This window comes from Polypterus senegalus, chromosome 10 (assembly GCF_016835505.1).
Source record: "Polypterus senegalus isolate Bchr_013 chromosome 10, ASM1683550v1, whole genome shotgun sequence".
Classification (NCBI taxonomy): Eukaryota; Metazoa; Chordata; class Cladistia; order Polypteriformes; family Polypteridae; genus Polypterus; species Polypterus senegalus.
In genome coordinates this window covers 129586531-129608850 of record NC_053163.1, presented here as the reverse complement: position 1 = coordinate 129608850, position 22320 = coordinate 129586531, and the positions used below count along the sequence as shown (strand labels likewise).

General features: G+C 39.0%; 2 protein-coding genes across 4 annotated transcripts in view; both read left to right on the top strand.

Moving 5' to 3' along the window:
* Positions 1-798: 798 nt before the first annotated feature.
* Positions 799-12583, top strand: LOC120537581 (tetraspanin-3-like). Its single transcript, XM_039766626.1, has 7 exons — positions 799-1004; positions 2609-2797; positions 10827-10901; positions 11386-11484; positions 11656-11808; positions 11911-11994; positions 12073-12583. The coding sequence occupies exons 1-7, from the start codon at positions 942-944 to the stop codon at positions 12160-12162; spliced, it is 753 nt and encodes a 250-aa protein (XP_039622560.1). The 5' UTR covers positions 799-941; the 3' UTR covers positions 12163-12583.
* Positions 12584-18303: 5720 nt separating this feature from the next.
* Positions 18304-22320, top strand: part of elavl1a (ELAV like RNA binding protein 1a) — a 12875-nt gene continuing 8858 nt past the window's right edge. For all 3 annotated transcript variants that reach the window (XM_039766625.1, XM_039766623.1, XM_039766624.1), the window contains exon 1: positions 18304-18439. The gene's annotated coding sequence lies outside the window, so the exon portion shown is untranslated. The remainder of the gene's footprint in view (positions 18440-22320) is intronic.

The following is a 22320-nucleotide window of genomic DNA, read 5'->3' as shown; positions in this document are numbered from 1 at the left end:
GTGGTGATGAGATACATTCAAAAAGGTGAACCAGCTGGAACCGGGGACATGCCTGAGTGGGGACAGTTGTCCGAAAAAGGGGACTGTCCCCGATGGTCACCTTAGCTTAACTCCACAAAACATTTTCACGGTGCTCTTAGAAAAAAAAACAGCAGTTTTGGAAATGTCTGTTGTGGCAGAACGAGAGCAGCAACAAGTCATGGGAGTAAAAAATGAGTTCCATTATCAAGATTACTTTGTTTATAAATCAGAATCTGTTTGAAGTGAAATTTGTTAAGAGTTCAAGGCTCCAATTTAGGTGGTAATCTGTTGGCTCACTTCACATCTCATTTCTGTTTGGGTGCCATTTACGAAAAAAAAACATAATGCAGAAGACTTAAACACGAAGGCAATTAAAGGGGGCTGCGGGGGGAATCAATAAACATGAGAAATTTGTCACTGATTAAGAAAGTGTCAGGAAGAAAAACAATTGCAGCCATTAACGCCCCCGGTATCGCGGCAATACATAACTTGTACGAATGTTCGATTTTAACTACTGGTCAAATTGCACTTAACACTTTCTCATTTCCAGTTAATGCTGTTAAATTGTGCAATTTTTATTGTTACTAGTAGTATTACAAAACAGCGTAATTTGGTTTACTTCATCTAAAAACAAAATCGATTTAGCGTAAAGAAATGTAGTTACATAAAACAACCCCATTTGAGCGCCTCAAAACCGTATGCTACCAACAAATCTCGCCATGATGTGTAAATCCCGGAAGAGATGATAGAAGCAGTTCCGGAGCTCGAGGGAAGTGGGCGTGGTCCACCGTGAGTCTCCCATCAGTCACGAGACTCGAGATGCCCGAAAATGAATACGGAAGTAAACAAGCCATTATAGTTAGTAATAGTAAGCTCAGAGTGAGGCGATGGTACGATGAGTCTCTGTTTTGAGTTCCATCATGAGTGACCGTAACCGTAGAGCGTCGGGAAGTGTGCTGCGACTGGCCAGTCTACTGTCATGGGTAAGAAAAAAAAACCAAAAAACAGACTAATGGAGTGGTATCGGAAAATAATTGTGAAACTCTTATGGGGCTCTTGGCTGTCCTAAGGGCAGGTGGCAGCTTCAGCTGGAATAGATTCGGATTTGCACAGATTTCAACGTGTATGGAGTGGTCAGGGCTTCTACAGACGCAACGCAAGAGAAGAAAGTAATTTACCTCTATTAATATGGTGTGTGAATATAGCAGCCATATATGTTGAAGAATGTGAATAGTGTCAATGCAGCGTCTTGTACTATTATCTAGTACCTTGAATAAGATGACTTGACAGAATCTGTTAGTTTTCTTTTATTACAGTCCATTGGATTCAGTGGATAGGGCAATTACATAAGTACAGTAGACGAGGGGTAAACAAATGGCCTTGTAGAAGGGGTTTGAATTTATTTTCCAAACTAACTAAATGAGAAAATTTCACACCTTCTTTTTAGTGCCTGTGGTTCCATTCAATTTACTTTTTATTGTCCCAAAAGATAAATTTGTTTTTTTTTTTTTTACAAATAGAACATGATATAATATTAAAAACACGTCACAAAGAATACAGCAATGAGCATGATACTTAAGGTAAACCCTTGGCTCAAACATAGTATACATAAAAATGATAGCATCATTTAGACTTGCCGAATGAATAATCCAAATGATAACTGTTCTTCCTATGATTTAAGGTTATGATTGTTTGTTAGAATGGAACTTATTTAGAAGATTAATAGCAGTTAGAAAGAAAGAAAATATTTGAGCCAGTTGGCAATATGGCAATATAAGCATGTGAAGTGTTGCTTTATGCTGTTTTGAGGTTGACGATCATGATATGATCATATTTTTGATATTTGATTTTTTTACCAGTCATCCTAGGAGGGAGTAAATGTAAAATTAAAAATTTAAGCAGTGGGGAATCATTTTAGTCTATTTCAAGGTCAGTGGTTTAAATATAAATGTTATTTTGATCCTCTACAGACATCTATCAGAGAGTGGAACTTAACAAATATCTATTACAATTGAGAATATTTAGACTTTAAACATTTAAATGTGTGATGTAACTATTCTTGTTTATAATGTACTTCTGCCTCATGAAGAAAATCATTGCATTTCTTATGAACATCCTAAATTAGAGAGTCTTACACCAATTCATACTTTTTTGTCCTTGAAACCCTGAGCCCTGTGACCTGAAAGCAACAATTAAAATTGAGAATGTAGTGGGTAAGTCCTGTCAGACAGAATACATTCTGCTTTCTGTAACAATTGTTTATTGAACAATTCTATTTAATTTGACTGTTGAGACTTTATTTTACTGCTCCATTTTGCAATTTGTTTTATTCTGTTTTTGTTGCTGGCATTTAGATTTTCAAAGCATGCCAGCACATCTTAAGTAAAGACAGAAGCAATACAAGATTTAAAGACAGAAGCAATATAAGATTTATTAAGAAAAAAAAAGGACACAATTGATTAACCAAATTGTTTACCTTCCTTAAACAGTAGAGATGCTGCTGTCCCTTTTTGTAGATGGCTTTTATATTTTCATTAACAATAGGTTGAGAAGTTCTGCTTAATACCCTCTTGTTTTGTGTTGGCAGGTTGCTGCACTAGTGGTTTTTTTGGCATCTGTGTGCTTCTTCATTACATTTTTGAAGTTCCAGATCTTCTTCTCAGACATCTACATCATTGTGCCTATTATTCTGGCAACTGCAGTGGCTGTCATCCTCTTCTTTGCCAGTTTTATAGGGTGCTGCATTAAGAATGATTCACCATGCCTTCAGGGGATGGTAAGTGCAACAGCCTCTTGTCAAAGGTAAAGAGTGTCAAGGAGATTTTATGGCAGTCAGGGAAGACATCAGTTTGTTACATAGGCTGACATTTTATATATGAGCAGAATCATTTAAAACAGAAAAAAGAATGGCTAGCTCTCAATAAATTGTGTTTGATTGTTATTAGTATAGTTAAATAAATGTCTTAAATATCCAGATTTCTTTCGCTAGCTCTCAATTTTTTTTTCAGAGGCCTGTAAATAAAATCCACCTTAATAAAAGGACAAGTATCATTGTTTCTGTGTGTCTGCCCAGTTGCTATGTCTCTGTTATATTTCATTTGGTATTCGATTTATAAAGGCGAACCAGTGTTTGTGATGTGCCATCTGTAGGAATGGAAAAATGCAGTGCATTTTATTACTGGATGCATTACAAAATTTATTTCAGTAGATGTTGCACTACAAACATTAGCACTAAATATGTGAAACAGAGAGTAACTGCTGGATGGACAGAAATCAGCTTATCCAATTTAATAAAAGAATCATTGTCTGTGTGTTTGTCCAGTTGCTAATGTTAGGAAGAAAAATAGGTAAAGCATGTAGAAGAAGAGTAAAAAAAAAAAAATTGATATAGAATATATGGCGGCATGGTGGCGCAGTGGTAGCGCTGCTGCCTCGCAGTTAGGAGACCCGGGTTCTTCCTGCGTGGAGTTTGCATGTTCTCCCCATGTCTGCGTGGGTTTCCTCCGGGTACTCCAGTTTCCTCCCACAGTCCAAAGACATGCAGGTTAGGTGGATTGGCGATTCTAAATTGTCCCTAGTGTGTACTTGGTGTGTAGATGTGTGTGTCCTGCAGTGGGTTGGCGCCCTGCCCAGGAGTGGTTCCTGCCTTCCGCCCTGTGTTGGTTAGGATTGGCTCCAGCAGACCCCCGTGACCCTGTGTTCGAATTCAACGGGTTGGAAAATGGATGGATGGATATACTTAGAATATATATTATGGCATATAGAAAATTGGTTTTATCAGCCTATTATGTTATTTGACATTATATACACCAGCAACAGCAGTGTTGTAGTGGTATTTTTGCATCTGCTTGGGCCTCATGAACAAGGTTTATAGATGTAATGCTGATAACATTTTGTGGCAGAAAGTGGATGAGTGAAAATTATGATAAATTGTCTTACTTCTGGGGGAAACCAAAGCCATGACACAAGTAACGTTTCCTCTAATTTTTTTTCCCATGTGCGTGGAACAACAATGTGCATGAGCAGTAACACAAGGGAGCTGCACGAGTTATGAAACTGAATTTTATTTATACAGGGTGATGTGCTTTTCATTTATGTCATTTTTTTAATTGTAATTTTTAACAGCAAGAAGAATTATGGAAATGTAACGTTTTTCACACACACACACTGCTATGAGACTCCGATTACATGCCTCCCTGGATGCCTTCTCTGTTGTCTCTATGTATTCTATGACCGCGGTGGGGGAGACATCTTATTCGCAACTTCGCCCAGTGGTTGATAGGTGCCCATGAGGTGATACCCCTCTGGTCACGGATGACTTCAGTGCAACCACTGGCACTGACAGGGATGGATGGCTATGAGGATTGTCTCGGGTCCCCATTGGTCTGGTGACCGTGGTGAGAGTGACTCCATGTTCCTTGACTTTCTTTGCAAAAGAACAGGGAATATGAATCGCCGAATCCTGGTTCCAGCACCATGAGCCGCATTGTTGTACTTGGTACTCCAATAATGGTGGTGTGGTGAAGGGGATTGATCACATCCTCCTGGGCAGACGATGAAGGCCCTTGCAAAAGTGCAGGGTCTACAGAAGTGCCCAGTTTGTGAATTCTGACCACAGACTTGTTGCTGCTACTCTGAGGATCCCGCTTAGGTCCAGTAGGTTACCACCTACTAAGAAAATGAGCCTGGACTTTGCCAGACTCCAAGAACAGGCTATTTCTAACTATTTTGCACGCAGTTTGTGTGAGGAACTTGTGGATTTGGGTGCGACTGCCAATCCTAATGTGATGTGGGAGATCTTCCATGAAAAGATCCTGAAGGTTGCTAAGGGTTGTATTGGTGTTACCAGTGTTTCCAGAATGAGGTGTTTCATCTCCATTCACCCTGGATATCATTGAGAGGAGTCACAGCACACGGCTCAATGGCAACTCTGGTCTGTACCGGGAACTGAGAAGGATGGCTGCGAGGGCTCTGTGGGAAGATAAAGAGGCGTTTGTTGGAGGAATCTGTAAGCAAGTGACACACCATGTGTGGTCTTGCGACCCAAATCCTGCTTACAGAGGAATCAAACCATTATGCACATCCGAATCTGTTCCTTGGAGAGTCGCAGTCAAGGCAGCTGATGGAACGGTCCTTATGGATGACACTGCAGTTGTGACCCACTTGGCTGGAAACTTTGAGCAGCTGTTCAAAGTTGATCCTCCGGCTTGAGGCAGATCCTCCATTTAGCTGTGAACCACCAAATCTCACTGAGATTGCGCAGGTGGTGAACCAGCTGAGGGAATGCAAGGCTGCAGGGATCTGTGGTGTTCAAGGTGAACTTCTCCAGAGTGGTGGTAAAGCTGTCCTCCTGCCATTGCAAACAATTTTTGGTTCCATTTGGGAGACTGGCGTCATCCCAGCTGTCTGGGAAATGGGACTTGTCGTCCCTATCTGGAAAGGGAAGGATGATCCCCTGGGTTATGGCAACTACCGGAGGATAACACTGCTCTCAGTGCTGGGTAAGGTCCTTGCTAGTGTCGTCCTCAATAGGATCCGTGATCACTTGCTCACCTATCAGCGACTGGAGCAGTCTGCTTTTACGCCTAAGAAGTCTATCCATTGACTGCATCCTGGCACTGGGGATTGTCATGGAGCGCAAATGCGAATATCAGCAAAGTTTGTTTGCAGCCTTTGTCGATTTTTGTAAAGCGTTCCACTTAGTTGGTTAAACTTTCCTGTGAGACATCCTGAGGGTTCGCGGGATCCCCTCAAGGTTGCTGGATATCATGAATGGCCTGTACACTGGTACTGTGAGTGCTGTGTAGATTGGAGGCAGAACCTCTGTTTTTTTCCCAGTTGATTCTGGGGTTCGTCAGGGGTGTGTTCTGGGGTTCGTCAGGGGTGTGTTCTTGCTCCTACGCAGTTCAATGCTTTTATGTACTGGGTGTTGGGCAAGGTAGTGGGGTCCATCAGCTGTGGGGCATTTGTTGGTGAAGAAAGATTCACTGATCTTGACTTTGCTGACAATGCTGTGATCTTTGCGGAGTCAACGGAGGCTCTGATTGGGACTCTCAAGAGACTGAGTGAGGAGGCTGAGTGTCTGGGTTTCTAAATGTCCTGGATAAAAACCACGATCCAAGCCTTTAATGACCTCTTGGGCACAGCCATCAGCAGTGTGTCTGACTGCGGAGAGAGTGTCGACCTTGTCGAGAAGTTTACTTGCCTTGGCAGTGACATTTGTGTCTGTGGTGACATTCCTGTCTCTTCTTATGAAGTCAGTAGACAGATTGGGAGAGCATGGGGGGTCATGAGGTTGCTGGAAAGGCGTGTGTGGTGCTCCTGATATTTATGCAAAAGGAAAAAGCTCCAAGTCTTTAGAGTTCTGGTGCTTCCCGTCTTGCTATATGGTTGTGAGACATGGACACTATCCAGTGACCTGAGATGAAGACTGGACTCCTTTGGTACTGTGTGTCACTGGAGAATCCTTGGGTACCGCTGGTTTGACATTATGTCAAATGAGCGGTTGCTCATGGAGTCCCGAATGAGGCACATTACCTGTATTGTGAGGGAGCGTCGGTTACGGCACAATGGTCATGTGGCGTGATTTCCCCAAGGGTGATCCACCTCGTAGGATCCTCATTGTTGAGGACCCGAGTGTCTGGAATAGGCCAAGGTGTCACCCACGTAACACCTGGCTGCGGCAGATAGATCATTTCCGGCAGATGGGACTGGACCGCATGTCTGACTGGGGAGTTGCCAACCCGGACCCCGAGCTGTTTTGTTGTGTGGTGTGTGCGGCAATGCACTGTACCAGTGCATGCTTCCCAAATTGAAACTTGAACACTACTATATGAGGCTACAGGTTACAATTTGCACTGTTACAGTTACAGTTACGCTTGGCCTTGTGCCCACACCAACGCTGATAAACATGATGTCCACAGTTTTGATATGACTTAATTCACTGCCTTAAGGCGGTTATGAGATTTTGTCTTGATGGCATTCATGAGACTGAAATCACATTTACAATTGGCACTCAACACTTGAAACATTGTACAGATATCTGCGAGGCAAGCCTGCATCGCAAATTCTTCTTCTTTGAGTAAAATTGAACTATATCTGCAATTTTTTTTTTTCCCCAGACATGAAAAATTGAAAATTGTGATATTGCATCATCGCTGTCTTTGACAGCTCATTCAGCTCAGTTGATAGGGGAAGGAAATGATGGTACCTTTCAACCAGCTTTGTGATTTCTGTTTCTCCATTATCAAAGTCAGCTGTGTTGGAAATAACAGTGACTTCAAACAACATCCAGTCTGTCAATTAATTTTCTGAAAAGCGAGCCTCCATGTGCAAACAGATACATTCAACAAACTGGACAATATGTACCACATTGACTTCCTCATTGCCATTCTTTTTTTTTTCTCTGTATGTAAAGTGACCTTGGGTTTGTGAAGGGTGCTCTATAAATGCAACATTATTATTATTATTATTACTCATAAAGGCGTTTGCTTCCTCACTCCAGTGTACGTTTTTGCCCAACTACTGAGCGTGCAACTCTAATATTCTTGCCTTCACAAACTGAAATGCTTCAATTGGTGTCAAGTTGCTTCGCTGTAATAATCTGTTCAATTTAGCTAATTCACCAACCATGTCATCGAATATTATTAGTGCATCTAGAATCTGCGTGTTGGCCAGCTGCTTAATGCAGTATTTGTTGATTGGATCATTACATTCTTCGACCTGCCTCTTAAAGTATTCGGTCAAAACTGGAATATTTCTGATAAAAGCTGTTAGTGCAAAATGCCTAGAAAGCTATCACACTTCATTCAGTGGTCAAAGTTCTGTGAATTCTGTTTGTTTCACTGATGACTTGGTAAATATCATATACACACTGTTCGCAGTAGCATCTCAGTATCCTGCATTAACTGAATGTGCTTGCCGACGTCATCAAGGGCGAGGTCTTCCTGGTGAGTGAAACAGTGTTGTTCAAATAAGTGTGGAGCAGCCACAATATTTGGTGTGTGGCACTTTGCAACCACTGCGTGGTAATTTTTGGCAGGTGCGCTGCCGTGCTGCTACACAGCTTAGAGGAAACGTTGGGCACAAGACCGCATTTTCTCAGCAAAACACTATTGAGTATAAGAGTGGTCAGTTTGATGAGCGGCACCAAGAGGAAGCTGTGAAATTGGGCAGCTCTAACCAGAGAGGAAAAGGCTGCAGCAAAAGAAGGTGATTGGGGGCCTATTATTGTATCAGACTGAATGGACAATCCATGTATTAATTTTTATGAGGTCTACATTGATTATTTAGATATCAACCCATCTTAGATGGGTAGCACAGGCAGTAAAATATAACAGAGTTTAAAATGCTTATCTCATGGGCAAAGCAATTACAGAAAGAGCATTAGCCTAAAATGAAATGTCTTAAAGGAATACTCCACTCAAAAATATAGTTTAGCGATTAATGGACACAAAAACATTTTTTTAAATGTATTTCATTTATCAAATTAGCCAAGTTAACCAAACCAGTGTGCGAAAAGTAAGTGCAACCTAGATAAATAAACTGAATTATAGGGATAATTAGAATCAGCTGATTGATCACAATCAGGCTTGATTACAGTTTGCCCCACTCAGTATAAACCTCACATATTTTCTCCTTTACCATTAGATTTAAGCTGCCTTTGTAAACATTTAGTAAGCACATAATACCATGAGCATATCAAATTTATGAGCCAATTAGTAAGCAATTGATGGCCACCTGTTTGCAACGGACTACAGTACAATTTCGATTTCTAAGACCCCACTCAACCACAGTGAGTGCCGTAATCTCCAAATAGAAAATATTTGAATCAGTACAGAATATTTTAAATTTTTTTAAAAACTGTGTCTCCAAGATGAACATATATGCCCAAGTTCCATTTTCAAGGAAGCACATAGATGATCCCCAAGCTTTTTGGGAGAATATTCTGTGGACAGATGAAACACAGTGACATATCCCATTATGTCTGGCTTAAAGCAAACGCAGTATTTCAGAGTAGGACCATCCTATCAACAGTAAAAGACAGTTCTCGTTGAGTGATGGTGTGGGGATGCTAAAGGTCTGGGCGACTTGCCATTAATCGAAGGTACCATGAATTCTGTTATGTATCTTGAGAATATGCTGTCACCTGTTTGAGAACTGAAGTTGAAGTGTTGTTAGGTCATGCAACAAGGCAATGAATGATCCAATGCACAAAAAAAAGTTGACCTCATAATGGAAAAAAAAACAAAATCTGGCATGGCCTAATCAAAGTCTAGGCCGAAACCTTATAGAGTTGCTGTGTCAGGACAAGAAAAGAGCTTGAAAAATTACTAAAGTCACTGAATTAAAGCAGTTCTGCAACGAAGTGTGGGCTAAAATTCATCTACAGTGATGCAAAAGGCACGTGTTGAATTATGAATAGCATCTGGTTGCAGTCATTGCAACTAAAGATAGCCCAGCTCATTTTTTAAGTGAAAGGGGTCAATTACTTTTCAACACATTGGCAATGGGTATTGGATAATACATCATTCAATAAATGAAATGAGGAACACATGTTATTTGCTTAATCAGGTTCATTAAAAACATATTTCGTCAAAAAAATTACTAACAGTTGCAATAAGAAAGGGTAAATGCATTTTTGTGGCACTTAATGTATAACAAAATTTAAATACAAATTCACCTTGACTGGAAGATGAAGTGCTTTCTTAGTGAGGACACAAGAATAATTTGGGTTGTGCTAATTAGTACACCCAGAATATATAATGGTGCCAACAACAAACATGAGAGAAATAAAATAGCTACTAAACTAATGCTCATTCAACAGGAAGTAATCATAGGCCGTCTTCTCTTTCCAATACTTATAAGTGTGAAATCACAGCAGAAAGTGATCACACCAAGCACAGTGGTGCAACTGGCAGCAATGGGGGCACCAGCTGGAGAATCATTATGGTGCCTCATTGCTTATTGGCTGTTGGTATAATGTGATGATAATGTTGAGGGAACAGTGGGTATGGGCAGGAAGCATGGTTGGGAGTTTTTAACCGTTATAAATGTTTGCATTCTCAAAACAGCTTAATACAACTCATGTTTCTGGGCTTTTCCTAAAAGGATTGGGTACAAGGCAGGAACCAACTCTCCAAAAGATTTCTCTTATGCACACTCCTGCTTTTACACTTAAACATAGGCACTTTTGGTTTGAAAATTCCCTTAATACACATTTGTTTGGTATATATGAGAAAAATACTTGCAGACATGTAGTACACTATAAGCTTCATATGTTACATAATATCTTAACCTATAAAACTATAAAGTATATATAGTGAAGATAGGCCAAATGTAGACTACCACTGTCCAAACTGGACAGTTTATACAAGCAGTTAAAGTGCTTGTGCCATCTGTGCTTATAATGAGCACAACTAGGGCAACAAAAATGTCCCTGCTTAACTTAAGCTTATAAGTTGAACTTTTTCATCATACACAAATGGTTAGGTTTTAAAAATAATTTTTAAGTTCTAAAAAGAAGAAGGGAATTGGTAAAATCGATGCCAGTTGCTACTTTAAAAGTGTGTTCAGTGTGTGAAAGGGATCAGAGATCAAAGATGTTTGTAAGTGAACATCTCAAAACCACAGAGACATTGTATTTGTGGCTTTCCTAATAAAGTAAGCATTAAAGTGAATTTTTTTGGGACTTTCAGATCTTTAACCACATTTTTTTAAGAATATATTATATGAATAAAAGTTAATACATTTTGTTGGGAAAGGACAGTTTTTGTCAAAGCTTTTTTGTTTTGTTTTTTCTGCAGTTTGTCTATCTGCTTGTGATTGCTTTCTATCTAGAAGCTGCTGCCATAGTTCTGACTCACCTTCACTCAGCCAAGGTAAGTTATTCCACCTAAAAAAATTTGGTAAAATGGTACATTAAAAGAAATCTTCATCTTAGAGTATAGTTCCTGTGTTTCTGCATCACTACTATTCTTCTTCACTTCCTTTATTAACTTTGTATGGATCCTATAGATTTTGCTTTTCTTTTTTTTTTTTTCCTTCTGTCAACTTATACCTAGTGCAGTTATGTTTAAATAGACTTAAATGTTGGTGACACTTGTATTATGAAATTTCAATTTTGAATATTTAAATTATAAAAATTTGATAGTAAAACAATTAAAATCATTACTTCATGTTGCAGTTCATAATGTGTAAATAAGTACTTTAGTCTGTGATTAAGATCTCACTTTGTGACCAGTCTAGGTTGGTAATGTTTTTAATTTAAAGAAAGTCTATGAGAGGAAACTTTGATTATTTGCAGAGGATGAAGTGCTGCGGCCTAGACACAAAATATGTTCCATGAATATATTCATCTTGCAGGTGGACACTGAGCTGACAGCGTTTGAAGGAGTCCTTAACAAGTACAATGAAACTAACCAGAACATTGATACAAGAGCTGTAGATGATATTCAGGAGGAGGTAGGTTTGCTTGTCCTGTCTTATTTTGTTTGTTGTATTTTGTAATATTCATAAGTGATCTGGTAAGTAAAAATGGCAGACATTTGTAATACAGAAAGTAGATCGGCAACATAATAATGTCTTTACAGAAGTTTGTGCAATACGGTATGTGTTATTATTTTCTCAATTTAGCTTCAATGCTGTGGCATTCAGAATGTAAAAGACTGGGAGAAGACTCCATGGTTCATACAGACTAGAGAAGACAGGGTGCCCCATAGTTGTTGCAATTCAACTTACCATAATTGCACGGGCAGCCTCACAGATTCAAAACTGCTCTATGACAAGGTAATAGTAATTTGACTTTTGGTTGTTGTGTCAAGAGCTGTAGCCAGGAGGTTTATGATATATTAACTTGCTTATGTTCTCATAATTTTCCTCTACACATAGGGCTGCCAAGTGGTACTGAAGGAAAAAGTGTCTTTTAATTTCAGCTTCATATTGTGGTCACTAGTAGCAACTGCACTGTTACAGGTGGGTTATTGGATGAAAACCGTAAACAAGCTATATTCCTGCATTATTCTCATTCTCTTGTTTCTGATCTTTTGGCAGATTGTGGAGCTTATCAGCATTGCTATACTTATGAATGAACGTGTTCTCCCAGAGTATCGTATATTGCTGGACAGAGACACTTACGCCTGAGCCAGTTCATCTGTTTTTCAAAGGACATCTGTATTCTCCAGTTTCGCAATCATAAGTGTTCTTTTAAGGTTGAATGAATTTGTTTGATTTCCAGGAAAATGGAAGTCCATGTTATTGTACAGTATTTTGATATTGGAATGGGCTTAAATCATCTGCCAAATGTTGATTAAGAAATGTGTCTATAAACCCAGATCATATGTTTGTTTTTGTGTACTTGAAATATTTTTGGTGTAGTTTTCATGGGTTAAGGTTTAAGTCTTGCACAAATAAAATCTCACATACTTAAATATAGATTTTTGTTAAAGACAAAATGTATAGTAGTGTTCTACTTATATAAAGTACTCCCAGTACTTTCCTGGATTATTTGTACAGTATGGGTATATGTATATTATCAGTAAAAATATTTTCATGTTGATGTGTATTTTTATATTGTGTTTCTTGTCATTTCTTAAAGTCTGCACATGACAAGAGTAAGTGCCTCATTTTTGATTCCCCCAACCCTATCCCCCACCACCTTGATACAAGCTACTCTTAATTTAGTTTGCATTAAATTTTATTGCAGTATAGTGTACTATGTTGCAGTGGGTAGCACTGCTGCTTCAGAGATCCTGTACCCTAATTTCAAATTCCATGTCTATGTGCAGTCTTGATGTTATTCCCATGTCTAAGTGGGTTTTACTCTGGGTATTCCATTTGTCTTCACCCATCCCTAAAGAAATGGAAATTAGATTAAAATCTGGCCTTGTAGTGGAGTGATACCCAATTGAGAAATATTTGTCTGCCCTTTTTCTAGTGCTGCCATGATAGGCTTTGTGATGCTAATGTTACACAGTGCTAAGCTGAAAGTAGTAGTTGTTCTTGCTGCTGGTATATGTCACATTAGTCATTTTAAAATTTCACTTTACCAGTTGACCATTTAAGGGGCCTAGCTCTAGGCCTTAACTGCTTGTACTCTGTTTAGTTTGAAATGGTACAGAGGGAATCAAATTGGAGAATAGACCGAGTCTTCTAGAAGACTACCTGCCAGAGTTTGGTTACTTCTGTGATGTTAATGTGTCACCACATTTTAATTCAAAACAAAATAATGTAAAATGAAATTTAAACATGTTGTATGTATACATTGACAACAATTATTTCAATGTTCATTATATTAGTTTATCTAGGTTGGCTGGTTATCCTAAAATTCCTTTACATGTTTAGCAATCCTAAGCTGATGTCACATTACATAACTTTTAGCCATGGAGTATGTCAGATTTGCCAGCCGCCAGACCATCTCAGTTTAAAAGACTGAAAATTGCTACCCATTTCACATTTACAAACTGACCTTCTCATTTGTCATTCACGTCCCTTTTGTGACAGCCAATAGTGTGCTGCCTGATGGATCTGATGTTGAACAAAGGGTTATCAGCTATGGTGAGTTCAGCAGCAATCTTGGCTTTCTTTTTCCATTCTGTCTTGGTACATAAAACGCAAGACATCACACAGATGAGCTTTTCTTTTTGTTTCTGAGGTCCAAAGTCCCGTTGTCCATATTCCCTGTTGCTGCATTGTGATAATTGTTCTTCTGGATCAGCATTCATTGGTTGTCAGCTCTCATACACACAGAGCCCTCCCCTATGACTAAAGGAGCAAGTCACAGACTAGCTGGAGTATATCACTTGGCCCATAACATTACATGACTGTCTCTGACTCGCTAACATTCTGTAAATGACAGTGATAACTGAAAAAACTACACCTTATCCAGTACCTCTTCATACTGTACCACTTTACTCAGTTATTTTCACTTCCATATGACTTACTGCCATCATCCATATTTTTTTAATTCCTAAGCTCTGCAAATGTAGACCCAGTTACCAAAAATTAGATGCAACATATTGACAGCATTTCAGTGATCTTCATCTTTGTGTTATGCATATACAGAATTTCCATCCATGCATTTTTCCACTTATTTATCCAGTAGGCAAGGGGCTATTCTGACAGTATTGGGATCTAGGTCATCATGGAAAAAACTCAACCATTACTTAAACATAGATAACTCAGGAATAGTGATTAACCAGACCTGCATGTAATTGGAATGTCAGAGGAAACGTCCATGCAGATAAAGAGAGAACAAGCAGGTATTGCATGGGTATGAGTATTCTGGAACTAGAACTGGAATGCTCTGGATCTTGTGCCATCATACTGAATTTTTAGGTTACAAATTAAGAATTTAGAAGCACTCGTGTTTTTTCTTCATTATTTTATCTGGCTTGAACATGAAAGTGTTATTTTACAGTAATGATTTTATAAGTGGACTCAAATTTGTGAATTACAAGTTTCCAGTTGAGTAGAACCTCTGAACACAAACGTCTCCAGACTCGAATAATTCAGAACACGAATGGTTCGTTTAATTTTCTTTTTTGCCCCAAACCTCGAACAAAAACTTTAAACACGAACATCCTGCTAAAACATGTATGGATCAAAATGAGGCCTTGAGGAGTCAAGACAAAGCCAAAAGGGCCTATGCATGCTGCATATGCCAATGACTCTGCCTCTTTATTGCTACAGATCTTATGTTGTAAAAACATGCTGAAATTGTGTTTTCTGTGAATTTCTTTTTTTTTTTTGAGAGGGGGGCGGGGGTTTTTGGGTTCTTGTTGAAAGTATTACTATGGCCCCTAAGAAAGTCGGCAGTCAGAGTAGCAAAGTGAAGAGGAAGAAAAAGAAAATAATGAAACATGAAAGTGGTTCACATGTGTCAATTCTTGCAGAAGAGTGTGAGATGGCCTAGTCGACAATATGCACATTTTTCACCATCCCTCCTCTCCTGAAATTTCCAGTATGCCATCAGCTTGCATCATCAAAGATAAAGTGCAGTTACAGTATGTAAATTGTAATTTTTATTAGATTTATGTGATTATCATGTTTATCTCTTTCTTCTGTGCCCTGATTTCAATGGTTTTAAAATGATTTTTATCATTACTTATGTACTTACATAGGTACAAATAAGCAATCATTTGGGGTCTGGAACGGATCAATCCAATTTACATTATTTTTTTTTTATGGAGAAATTCAATTCGAAACTTGTCCATATCAAAACTTGACCTGCCTTCTGGAACAGATCAAGTTCATATTCTGAAATACCACTGTATTTGTAGCTTATATTGTGTGTTTCTTGGTTCAAAACAAAGCCAGTATGTTTGCCAAAAACTACAAGGTAAAGTATCAAACTATAGTTGAATTCCTAATGCTAAAAAATATGTTCCATCAGGGATTTCCATCCATCCATCCACTTTCTAACCCGCTGAATCCGAATACAGGGTCACGGGGGTCTGCTGGAGCCAATCCCAGCCAACACAGGGCACAAGGCAGGAACCAATCCTGGGCAGGGTGCCAACCCACCGCAGGCCATCAGGGATTTATTCTTGTTTAGTTAATGTGTACTCAGACCAGTCCCACAGAGGGACCACAGATCCTAGAAGAGCATCAACAGCAACATTGCCATCAAGGAGTGATTTGGAATACAAAAATTAACGAGTTACAGTACTTGAGATAGAAGATGCTATTTGGGAGGTCAGCTAAATGACTCGTTCCTCAGGAAACACTGAAGCAAAATTATTATTACTTTTTATATGGCCAACACTTTTATCCAAAGTGACTTTCAACATTTGAGAGATATAGCTCTTTTGTTTATCCATTTGAAGCACAGGCAGGTGAAGTGACTTGTTCAGGATTAATCAGTAACAGTAGCAGAATGTGAACCCACAAACTCAGGGTTTGAGGTCCAAAGTGTTAACAGCTATGCCATAGTGCCTACACTATACACATATGATGCCTGAATGATAATTTCTGAGATTAAACATCACTATATCCAATAGTGAGGAGACTCTTGAGCTGATAAATCTGGGGGAAAGCTGTTGAGCATGCCTCTTCTGCTTTTCAACCGTGCTCCAGTTCACACTACAAAGACTGTTCTGCCAATTTTGATCACATCTAGTAACTAGTTAAAAACATGTCAGTGGGTAACTGATGTTATATACAATTTGAAATTGGAAAAAATCAAATACTCTCTTAAAGGATCTGTTCAAAACTTTTTAAAAACCTGGCAGGATCTAATCAATAATATTTTAGAATAAGAACTTAGGTGAGAAAGACTCCTTTCCCTCTATACTACTCTTAAAGGTTTTACTCTGACTGTTAGTCTTTTTCCCTTTCTCATGGGTGGAGGTTAAATTAAATTTAGTTTTGTTAAGTTTGACTTGATTGCATGGAATGTTACATGCTTTAAATAAATTTTTAAAAAGGTAAAAAAAAAACATTTTGGGGGTAATTTTAATTGAAAGAGCAAAAGGTGCTAAGAGAGAAATAGCCGAAGTTCTCATTGTAACATAATTTGGAAAGGAACTAAAAGAACACTGTATTAACAATTTGATTCAACTCAAATAGAATATTGTCAACGGGCAAAACGTACTTCGTCTCAGATTCCAAAATAGGTTATGCATGTGGCATCGTTGTGCAGCCAGTCTATACTGTACACTACAAAATGCATTTGGCCTCGACAGACAGATGCATAGATAGATACTATTAATCCTGAAGGAAAGTGCAATGTATTAGCAACTTCCTGGCAAACAGGAAAGAAAAGGTGAAACTGGGGAGACTCAGTGGCGTAGCGTGGGTGTCTGCCGCCCCCTTATTTAGGTATTTCAATTTAAAAGACTAAAATATACAGTAATTCTTTGCCGCCCCCGGGCCGCCCCTACTACGCTACACCACTGGGGAGACTTCCCTGTAGCACCCATACAATCAGCACTGGTGCCTGAAGTGATGTCAGCTCTACCTTTTGCTATTCTCCCTTTATATTATTGATTGTACCTCTAACAATCCTTTGTCAAACTCCTCCAACATGTGGACAACACAACCATCATTGGAATGGTCAGAAATGGTGATGACTCTGCAAACAGATAGGAGGTTGAGCAGCTGCCCCGTTGGTGTGGTCACGACTATCTGGACCAAACTCATTCAAAATTGTGGAGATAACTGTGAACTTTGGGAGGAGGGTCCCAGTATTAAACTGTGTCTCCGTATTTAAAAAGAATGTGTCAGTTAAGAAAGCCGTCATGTTTCTGGGACCTGACATGGAAGTCCAACACAGATCCCATCATACAAAAATCACAGCAGCAGATGTACCTCCTGCAACAGCAAAGGGAGTTTAGTCTGCTGCAGGAACTGCTGATTCAGTTCAACACAACAATCACTGTGCCTCTTCAAAGCTCAATCATTATAGTGTTGTTTGGACCAGCAACTAAAAATGACAAGAACAGGCTACAACAAATAATCAGGTCAGCTGACAACCGGTACCTATCTTTCCACCTTGCAGGACCTGTGCTATTGCAGAATCATAAAGTGGGCACAGAAATCATCCTTGACCCCTTACATCCAGGCCACATTGTCTTTAAACTTCCTCCATATGCCAGGCAACACCAAAACAAGCAGCTGTAAGATCATTTTCTATTCACAGTCCATTGAGCTCAAATACAGTTAACCTGGCTATGCTTGTTTTATGCTAGGCACACAATATATTGCAATATTTTTCCATATAGCTTAATTCAGTAATTATTTCAGTATTCCTTGCAGATTGTATACCCATGTTTACATTCTTTTGTGTTGTATTTTTATTAGTTATGTACTTAACAAATGTGCGTATGTCTGTTATGTAACTCTACTTGAAGATTCATCAGATTTCTTGTATGTAAGCATACCAGGTCAATAAATGCGATTCAGACTGGCACGTCTGGTATTATGGCAGCCATTGCTGAATTCTTAAAAATGATTTTCTCCTAACTACTAGAAGAAGACTACAAGTCTAGCACGCGCATTAAAAAAGATAAGCTTTCATAACGAAACTGTGCATGCTCTAAATTTCAATTTGACCTTTATTTTCCGTTATGTTGAAGTAAGCATCAACATTTTATCCTGCGAAGTCCTTCTTCACCTAACGCCATGCGCAGCGTGCCCGACATTTTCTGAACAAAATCGTCACTTGTCCTATCGCATTGTTCCGTCAGGGCGGGATTGAATATTGACCAATGGCTTAGACTACGGATATTGAGTGACAGCGTTAGTTTCTAATAGGAGACGGAAAGAGGCGGGTTTACGTCACTTGTCCGTCGCGCCGGATCCTTGCTTCTTTCATTGTATTGCTAGAGGACCCCGCCGATTTGCGCTCCGCGGAACCTGATATTAGCAACAACGTGCAGGTCATCATATTCGAAAGAACATCGCTATTGTGTTGAGACAGGTACGTAAGACTAAAAGGGGCATAGTAAATGGGTAGCGAGTTGGAACCGGTTGGTGTAACGGACGCCATGAGACGCATTGAGGCCTTGCCGGGCAGGCCTATGTGGGCTGAAAGGGCCGTAAGAAGGAGGGTTGAGTTTATATTATGGTGGATAGTGAATCTCACAGCGTGCCAATTGTTAATAGACCGTAATATTCGTGTACATGCTTTTGAACCAACGTGTGTATTTTTGGTCTTCTGTGTTGTGTTCCCATTTTGTAACGCGTGACGTGCGCGGTACCTCCCCCTAGCCTTACAGCAGGTATATTAATTGATGCCTTGTTACTGTTTGAAGAGTGAAATAGTGGTACCCGAAAGCTCAAATGCATTTTCATGTGCACCTTTTTTTTGTAGGAGGGTCCCCAATTAAAGAAGGTAACATTAATTAATCCTCCCTTTGGGAATGGTGAGTCCGATTTGCATGATGCGGCCGCTTCGCGGCGAATGGCGGTCAGTTTTTGGCCGGTGATATTTCAGGAGTCGTTAGGTAGTGAGGCAGTGCTGTAGACAAACGCGAGTTTAGCCGAATCCCACATTATGTAATAAGTGCACATTGGAGCATTTTACCTAACGGGCAAAGTTTGAATGGTAGGTAGAAGCTATAAGATGGAGGGTCTGCAGGTAACCAGGCACGCGTGTATCTCCCTCCGCCCATTTACGCAAGCGTACTGTGGCGTGACCCGCCCATTCCCTTTTGAACTTCAAACTTTGTATTCCATAAAGGAACTTGAAGTGTGCCTCGCGTAGTAGAGGCAGCACACATTTTCCGAATGACCCTTTCCCCATGATGTATGACGTGCGTGTCATGTATTGAGCCGGGCCTTTTTGTATATTTCACCATTTGAGTATACTATTAGGAGGGATGACTTGTGCTCTGTAAAATAGTCTTGACGTCTGCTTATAGAATAGGATGGAAAACTTTCATTATACTTGTACTATACTCATACTATACATTATACAACGAAATTTAGTATATCTGTCGTAAAAGCAGCACTATATGAGAGGAAAAGAAGTCAAATACGTACAAAAGGAAAGCATTAAAACACCTAACCATAAATAAATAAATTCAGCCTTTGGGGGCTGAATTGAATGTGTATATACTAATAGTTCAAGATGGGATTTAAATCATTTCCCAGCATTTTAATCGGGGTGTGATGGAGGTCACAGCTCTGGCCAAAAACACAAATTTTCGGTCCGTTGTTTGGGAAAGGATTTAGCGCCTAGCAAATGGTTGTGCATGAAACTGGAAATGCCCGGGTTGTGCTGATACTACCTTCTTCATTTGTTTAATGTTTGTCCAGAAGCAAGAGACCTATCATTATAATTTGCCGAGCCTCCCTCACCACACAATGCAGATACTTCTGCTCAGCAGCCATGCAGCTGGTGTACTATGCTTTCATTTAGTGGGTGAGGATGCTCTTCAAGGTGTTATGGTAGAAGTTCACCAGGAGTTGTTAAGGAAGTGTGGCCTATTTCAGTTTCCTAAGGAAGAAATCTTTTTTTTTTTTGCCAGGTAAGAGATGTTAAGGGACCATGTCACCTACTTTGTTAATGTAAACTCCAAGGTCCTTGATGCTTTGCATATACACCACTATGTTTCCATAAATGAGGAGAGGGAAGTAGTCTGTCTTCTTAAATATTATGAAGTTTATTATGATTTCCTTTGTTTGGTGGCGTATAGATGGTATACAGCATTATTCTTTTCTGTTACCACTACTATTACATGTTCAGGACTGTGTTTTAGTTTGATTTTGGTATGATGTTTTATGTAGTGTGGCCATATAGAACGTAGTAATGTATTTAATTTACAGAACTCTGGTCTTATGGTTAAGGCTCAACCTCTTGGAAAAAAACACATGTTAATATTAAATTAATTTGGAAGGCAAGTTTGAACTACAGTAAAACCTCAATTGTCTGTCAGGGGTTGAAACTGGGGCTGTGATGGATAACACTTTAAAAATGATATACAGTAGATTCATTTAGCAAATAGTCGTATTTATTTACAAAAAAAACTATTAAGAAAATATAATACAGTTTCAACGAAATTAATTCATTTAAATAATATTGTCACATCCAGTGTAACAAGCAAATACAACTCAGAAGTACTGGAGTTTTCTATGTTTTACTTGGAGTCTTTGTTCCGTAACAAGTGGTGCCCTGTCTTCTATGCTGTTATCTGGGCTACAGAGCATACCTCCAGAACAATAAAAAAAAGCTTTCCCTACCAATCGGTTTATCTCCTGACTCCTACATTCTTTTTTTCTCTATTTTGCAAACAATCCTGCTTATTGTCTCCTGACTCCCTACTCAAAATTTCCATCCACCACACCTTCCTTTTTCTCCTAACTTCTCATGTCCCTCATATCCTAAGAGGTGTGTCTGCCCCTCACAGAACAGAAGACCTTCACCCAGTCCTATCAATTAACACAAAAAAAAAACACAAAATTCCACCCTTTCTGCTCCCGTACAGTGCATCTCAAGCTGTCTGCATGTCACAATATATTGACAAAACATAACAGAATGTAAAAAGAAAATTACAATACATAAGAACATTAATACAGAATAACATTAGTGTCAGTGGTTTCCATTATCGACACATTTTCAGTTTTGTCAGCATCACGCTTTATATCATTCACTATTCTTCCTACTCCATAAATTGAAGCAATACTTAAAATAAGTATTTTAATAATTGTCTTTAATAATTTCAATTTTTGTGACAATTCCAACACCACATGCATAGGTTTATTGGCCATAATAATGTATAGTAGATTGATTATAACAAAAGAGAAAAGTTACAAAACGCTATTAAAACTGACGGTATGTAACTGACACTGTGGTGCTGGGAAAGAACACTATGCGCTAGCACAAGGAAAAGTTGTCCCAATGTGCAAAGTTCGCACTGTACCATGCGGTAGTTGTGGTACAGTAATAGTTAGCTGCTGGTGTGCACAAAGGTAGTGTGTTTTTTTTGCCCTGATGGTTAATAGAAACTGCCGGTTAATTGTATGATAGATAATCGAGGTTGTACTGTATTTTGGAACCAAAGTGAATTTGGTGTCCATCTGGGTTCCACATACAGTTATTAGAGCAGTCTAGACAAGAACAGGCCATTCAGCCATCAAAGCTCACCATTCCTATGCACTTAATTCTTCTAAAAATTCAAATCTACTTTTAAAAGTGCCAAAAGTCCCACTGTTTACCACACTTCTTGGCAACTTATGCCAAGTGTCTATGGTTCTCTGTGTAAATTTAAATAAAAAAAAAAAAAAAGTAATTATGTGAAATTTACCCTTTCCAGGTTTTGTGCCCTCGTGTTCTTGAACTTATTTTAAAGTAACAACCTTGATCCACTGTACTTATTCCCTTCATAATTTAAACACTTTGTCTCCTCTTAATCTTCTCTTGCTTAAACTGAAAATTATCAGCTCTTTCAATCTTTCTTTATAATTGCTCCTCTGTAACCCCGGAAACAGCCTAGTCACTCTTCTGGAGTTTTTCCTACCACTGCTAAGTCCATTTTGTACAATGGAGAGCAAAACTGAACACAGTACTCCAGATGAGCCCTTTCCTATATGTTATAAAACTTGAGCATAACCACCTTGGACTTGTACTCTGCACATCATGCTGTATAACCTAACATTCTGTTAGCCTTCTAAACACTGCCTGGAAGTTGATAGTGTACGATAGTGTACAGTCCACTGTGACTCCTTAATCCTTCTCATAAGGTGTGCTTTCGATATAGAAGTGTGCTTCTTAAGTCATTAGCTTAAGTTGCATGATCATTTGAACAATTATTAAACAAACACATTACATTTTATTTATATGTTGCATATATACATTTA

What these genes read in the sequence shown, in the direction of transcription:
- LOC120537581 (XM_039766626.1), top strand. Translation starts at nt 942, where the DNA reads ATGAGTGACCGTAACCGTAGAGCGTCGGGAAGTGTGCTGCGACTGGCC. An exon ending in CACCATGCCTTCAGGGGATG is followed by an intron (nt 2,798 to 10,826) that starts GTAAGTGCAACA and finishes TTTTTTCTGCAG; the next exon opens with TTTGTCTATCTGCTTGTGAT. An exon ending in TAGATGATATTCAGGAGGAG is followed by an intron (nt 11,485 to 11,655) that starts GTAGGTTTGCTT and finishes TTCTCAATTTAG; the next exon opens with CTTCAATGCTGTGGCATTCA.